Source organism: Lates calcarifer, unplaced genomic scaffold (genome assembly GCF_001640805.2).
Source record: "Lates calcarifer isolate ASB-BC8 unplaced genomic scaffold, TLL_Latcal_v3 _unitig_4983_quiver_3602, whole genome shotgun sequence".
In the NCBI taxonomy this organism is placed as follows: domain Eukaryota; kingdom Metazoa; phylum Chordata; class Actinopteri; family Centropomidae; genus Lates; species Lates calcarifer.
This window is the reverse complement of record NW_026117219.1, coordinates 11,441-18,065: the sequence shown is the minus strand read 5'-3', so window position 1 is coordinate 18,065 and position 6,625 is coordinate 11,441. Positions and strand designations below refer to the sequence as shown.

Here is a 6,625-nt window from a genome sequence, read left to right as displayed (position 1 = left end):
AGGCCGTCTTCATGGCAACATAGTGGCGCCTGTGTTTAAAAAGGTCTTATCAACTCTACAGTGCCCTCCTGGGGACGCTTTTGTATTTCTCTTCTGTCTTTGTCCCTACTGAATGTCCATGTCTATTACAAACTAGATCCTGTCACGTCACTCAGATTAAATGTCGTTCCAGAGTGATGAGTTAACAGACTGAAGAGCACAGTAAAGATTTCATACCCTATTCCCTCTGTTATATTAATCTTGTCTCAATGGGGCTTAAGAAAAAGACTGTAAGGCTGAAATTATGTTTCTTCAAAGATAAAATTGTAAGAAGTTTGGTCTGAAATAATAATAATAATAATAAGAAAAAACACTTGAAATACAGGAACAGGAAAACATTTAAGTTTTGATGCATATTTTCAACCAACAACCAGTGTGTCTGCATTTGATGTGGTTCCTCACTCTGTTCCCTCTTGTGTTCCTGCTGCAGGTATGCAGACATGTTGACTCCCTACATGAACTCTGTGCCCGCCGTCATCGCCAAGGCCTCAGCCATCCATAACCCCATCATCTACGCCATCACACACCCAAAGTACAGGTAACACAATGCATGATTTAAGCATCTCCAGCTCCACTACAGACATATCACTGTGTGACTTGCCAAGCTTTAATCTGACACTCAAGCTGAAGCTGATAATTATTAAGATATTTAATAAGAAAGGCCTATACGCAGTTTGATGTTGTTTTTTTTAGCTAAAAAAAACTAGGAAAATATAGATAAGTGAAAAATAATTCATAACCAGTGGAGAAAAGGTAATGCTTTATTATATGAATCTTTAAATTCTAATTTCTTTAAGTCTCTTAAGAAGTTTCCTGAAGTTACCAATTATATGCATGAGAGAAAGTGATCAGTTGGGGTGAGCTAAACATGTAAAACAGGAAATGTGTCTACACACAAACAAACAATTCAGCATCAGTGAAGAATGAAGTTTCCAATAAATGATTGAGTAACTAAACTAAAACTGCTATTTTTCCCATAGTATCAAACTACATGGTTCTTTCCAGGAAACTTTCAAGAGGCTATTAGGAAATAGCAGACCTCTAAAGAAAATCCATCTCCCCTACAATTTGTACCAAACTGTGCAGACCTTGTAATTTGCAGTTTCCAAGTTTCTAGGAAAATACCTAGGAAATACATGATACACCATTTTTCCAAAACTTCATTTTTGTTCCTCACTGCTGTACCCTGTAAGAAAAATATGTGATACTGGAGTATAATTCATCTCTCCTTTCCCCTAAAATGCAGAGTTGTTAGATTGCTCCCCGTGGTCTTCTTTTCTTCCACTGAATCTACATCTGAATACCAATGGAAACCAGTCAGTACTAGTGCCTTACATAAGACCTTTAGCTCTACAAAATGTTAATCAGTGAACCTGCCTGCTGCGTCGCCTATTTCTCCTGTTTTCCTTCTGCTAACGTGACTGCAGCTCAGCTAACCATCACACTGTTCGAGAATCGATCCAATCAGAGAAAGCTCTGCTGCCGAAAGCGCTCTAACACCTCAGCTGATCTAACTGCTGCTCAATTAACCTGAATGTTAACTGGGCTGGACAGAATTAAAACACACACACACACATACACACACATACACACTCACACACACGCGATGGTTTAATGCAGGACACCTGACCTTGATTGTTAAGAGACTTTAAAGCTGCAGGATGAAAAGAAAACATCTTATATAATTGTACATGTCTGTTTTATACAACAGCATCATGATGAAGGAAAGGCAAAGAGTTCACCATGACAACAAAGAAGATAATAAACTGACTCTACTTTGATGCTAGAACCTCTTAAAAGAAATAACTCAATTCATTACTCTGTAGTAAAACAAAAAGTACCAATGAAAGTTTGATAACACAAAGTTTCAGCTGTATGTGCTTTTCATTCAAAGTTCATAACATGACATGGTTAGTTTTAGAAGGATAGACACTTTAAAGAAACTAGTTAAAGAAATAACTCTTGTTAACTCTGTGTCTTTTGGAACACAGCCTTATAGCGTTTTTACACCATTAGAATGAATTGGAGTGTATATGCAGGTTTTTAAATCCAGGCAAACTTTTCTAAACAGACTATGACTGTGCTATGGCAGTTACTTTTTTTTAATATCTTTTATCATCGGTTCAGTTCAATTCAAGTGAGGTCAGGACCTTACAATAATACATCACTTTTCAAACTCTGCACAGGGAGTGTTGCATATGAAGAACAAAATCCCTGTCTCTGTTCCCAGAGATTGTAAAAAACAATAAGTGTTCCTGGCAATTTATGCACCAATGTCCAGAACATCAATGCACGACATAGCTCACTGATTAACATGCTGTATCTCACTTGCTTAGTATGTACACAAACTGTAAAAACAGCTATTACCCAGTGAGCATGGTTTTTGAACGCACATGCTCTCATGCACACTTAGAATGCAGAGAGGCCCAACAAAGAGACTAATAGGGCATGTAAACTGTAACTGCATTGATTTTTTCAATGCAAGCTCATCTATGTTGCAGCCAGTCCGACGATGCTGAGAATGACTTAACACACAAACTTAGTGAAAGATTTACAGACAGCTGGTACAGCCCAGTCCAGGGGGAAAAAACTAGTACAGTCTACTTTTAGGAGTTTTGGTATGACTGCCTTCTTGACTAACTTTCTTTTCTCTTTTGAAATGTACACTGGTATAGTATAGTTAGGAACATTCCATTCATCTGTAGTGTGGGGGGAAAAACACAGACAAGGTGAGAAAAAGGCACTTTGAGGGTATTGTAAGCATATATAAGTCGTAACATGAATTCTACAGTATATTCTATGTAAAGCATCTATAGCTATTAGGGGCTCTCCACCTCTTAAGGTGGAATGATGCCCTTAGTTTAGAGACCTAGGCATGTGACTCCTTTGCCCAGTGGTAACATCTGCACCTGAACCACCAGCCAGAGTCAAACTGCTGGTCTCCCTGTCTCTCTCACTCCAGGATAGCATTAGCTAAGTACATCCCATGTCTTGGCATCTTGCTCTGTGTTCATCCTCGCGACCTCCGCTCGACCAGCAGCAGTTTCATGTCAACGCGCCGCTCCACTGTGACCAGCCAGACCTCTGACATCAGCAGCCAGTTCAGACGGCAGAGCACTGGCAAGTCCCGTCTCTCCTCCGCCTCCGACAGTGAATCGGTACGCTCAGATCTGTTGGAGTTGTGAAAGCATGTTCACTGATTTACAAAAGAAAGATAAAGCAGGAGATGAGAAATACATTTCCTCTGAGGGAGATACTCAGTTGTGTGTGTCCTGTGGTTTGTGTGTGTACACCACTGTGTGTATCAAAGAGTGTGTTTTCTTGTGCAGGGTTTGACAGACACAGAGGCTGATCTGTCCAGTATGGGCTCCAGACCAGCCAGCCGCCAGGTCTCCTGTGACATCAGCAGAGACACCACTGAACTCCCCGACTTCAAACCCTCATCCAGCTTCAAGTCCAAGATGAAGAGCAACGACTCAGGCATCTTCGAGAAGGTAAACCCCTCTCACCTGCCAGTCACATCCCTGGATTTCATCATCATTGGTTTGCCACAGGACTGGATTTTTTCAAAATTTAAAATCATGTGATATTTTCTGCGGGGAGTTTGTCCTGGTCGACCTTCAGACAGTATGAAGACAGCAGGAGAAGGATTAAACAGCAGATCACCGCAGCAAGATACCCTGTTTCAGAAGACATTTTTCCCTTCATGTAGATTATTAACATTACATTCAGCCAGGGATGAGGACATGAGGGGTCACCTGAGGAGGAGTGGGAAGGATTCTAGGGCATTTTGTGGGTTAGTTGAGGCTGTTTGTGTCTTTTTTCATAACTCCAATGTTCACGTTAATCTGCTGCTTTGTTTTTGTGCTCTTTAATCTGCTCAATGTGTTTTCAGCTTGGCCTAGAAAATCCTCTTTTCCTTTTGATCTTAATCAATGACTGAATTCTGACATTTATTAAAATTCAAGGTAATTGATTAGCGATGAGTTTGATGAATGGTCCGCTGGTTTCCTGCCTGCCTCACCGAGGATGATAAATTTGATTAAAATCTAATTTAGGAATATTGGAATATATATTGGAATATATGGTATTTAGTGGGACAGGAAGTGTTGAGAGGACTTCCATCTTTGTGGGCTTACATTGGTTTGTGTTGTTTTCCAGACATCCTATGACACCGATTTCTCCATGGTAGGAGTCGGTGAACGTGGCAGCATCCCAAATGTGAGTAGTGTCCAGCAGTCTCATTTATTCACTACACTACAGCACAAAAAACAGGACATTCAATGAATTTTCTCTTTGTTCTCCCTTTAAAAAAAGCAGTGGAGAAGGTCTTACCCACACTTCTTACGTCTTAATTTAACTTTATTAAAGAATAGTTCTGGCTGACCATCATTAGACTTTCCTTTTTCAGATATTAAGTTGATGAATACAATATTATTGTTCCTGATAATGGATAAATCCATTCAATCTAGTGCCATCATCAGGATGTAATTTTCATTTGTCCAAAACTTTGTTTTAATACTAAATATCATGATCTTCAGCTGTACAGTGGATTTCCTTCTAAAGCAGCTGGGTGTGCTAACATGCTAAACTAAGATGATGAACATGGTAAACATTATACCTTCTAAACATTAAGATGTTACAAACTGACTCAGCACATAGCTCAAAGTACTGTTTTGCCTGAGTGCTGCTTCAATGAGAATGGCTGTAAACTATTATGTTTTTATGACGTCGATATACCAGGCAATGAATGTTTTAGTGCTAAGCTGTTAACTCAGCATAAAAGAGTCTGGCTGGTCAAGAAACACTAACAGGTGTGAGTAAAACTGTCTTCAGTGTTATAAAATCACACACAAGGAAAGTCAGAGGATCAAAGTTATTTCAGTTCATCCTGAGAGGAACATGAATGTCTGAACCACATTTCATCACAATTCATCCAATAGTTGTTGAGACATTTCTGTAAAAGCCAAAAGTAAAGTCATAGGATTGCCTAAGGTCAGTAGCAGTCATCCTCTAGATACCATGAGTGTCAGTACAACATTCCAAGACAATCCATCACAGTTTTAGTCTGGACCAAAGTCGTGGACCAGCCGACCAACTAACTATAACCACACTGACTGCATGGCTAAAAACTTTATTTTTCAAATCAAAATCGAAATGCTACCATCCTTTTTTGTTGTTGTTACGTTTTTCAGTTATGTTTTGATTTTATAAGATGAAAAACACAACATCTATTTTCATACAAACAGAGTGAATTTCCTCATCTTAATAAGTTAAAAGCAAAAATAATTATTAGAATAAAACAATGATATAATAATTTTGTTTTCCTGTTCGACAGAGTGGGGATTTTGCAGATGGACATATGATGAGAGGCACAATTGGCAGAATCCCAAGCATCGTTATCACCTCTGAGTCCAGCCCCTTCCTTCCCATTGGACGAAATGGTTCACGTTCCACCCGCACCAAAAGAGCCAATAGCAACACAGGAGCAGGCTCAGGGTAGACTCCAGCAGCCAATCACCTGCAGCCATCTGATCAGCTCATGTCCAGTCAGATATTTAGAAATGTAGAGTTCAAACAGGCCTGAAGGGTTCACCTGAAACTCAGAGACAAACAAAGCCATCAGAGGAATTAATTAGATTCTAAATTTCTGACAGTGTTCTTACAGCTCATAGGGAGAGAGAAATTGTCTTTAGCTCTCGTTGAGCCCTTTTGATTTCTGTTTTAACTACAACACAGATCTTAGACTGAGACTGAGATGTCTAAACTTTGAGCTTTTTTCCAATGAATACATTATCACTTGAAGAGCAACTTAACACCTTGTTGAAGCTTGAACATGCTTCCCCTTTGTCACCTTTGACAGGTCACTACTCCCAGTATCCCTCTATCTTAGTGGATGTTCAGACTGAAAGCAGCTTTGTGTTAAAACAAAAACAAGGTTGCAAAGGCCTGGTGGCTTGGACACTTACCATGTACTACCCCCCTTGTTTTGGCCTTAATTTGAGTTTGATATTGAGTTTGAACTGTTTAGTAGATTTACCTGACTGGCAATTAAGTGTGGATCTGAGTCACTGAAATATCAGGTGTAGCTACTAAAGCTGATACATCTGTTATTAAAGGCCCTGCACACACACACACACACACACACACACACACACACACAGACACAGGTGCTTTTAGTCATTCTGGCTAATTAGACCACTGTGCATGGATAATACAAACAACTTAGTGCAGTGCAGAGCCACACAATGCTGAGAAGAGGTCTAATCAGGCAAAAATGAAAACACCTGTGGGCCTGTACAATCCTGTAGAGGACCTTTAACTTTGACTCAGATTGCTATGTAATATGAAAATGCCCCTTGCACTGAAGGAAAACAAGTATCTGAGGTGTTTTTTTCTTTCTTTTACTATAAGTTCAACCCAAAGAAAATTATTTTCCTGATCCTGCCCCTCATCCCAGATTCAGGTAGATGCAAACCAACATAGGGTTTAAAAAACAACTTTTAGTGTTTTGTGTGTTTTTTTCTTCAGGTGATGTCCTTTGGTGAAAGTACCTGAGCCCTTTAGCAAAACGTTTTCTCATGTT

The 6,625-nt window shown here is 39.6% G+C and overlaps 1 protein-coding gene across 1 annotated transcript; it reads left to right on the top strand.

Moving 5' to 3' along the window:
* Positions 1-469: 469 nt before the first annotated feature.
* On the top strand, positions 470-5,638 carry LOC108872845 (melanopsin-A; the record flags this gene model as incomplete). The annotated part of the gene is made up of 5 exons (XM_018660732.2): positions 470-577; positions 3,002-3,197; positions 3,369-3,533; positions 4,201-4,260; positions 5,378-5,638. Coding segments are annotated over 5 exons (694 nt in total), but the record flags the coding sequence as incomplete, so codon positions are not given.
* Between the last annotated feature and the right edge of the window lie 987 nt (positions 5,639-6,625).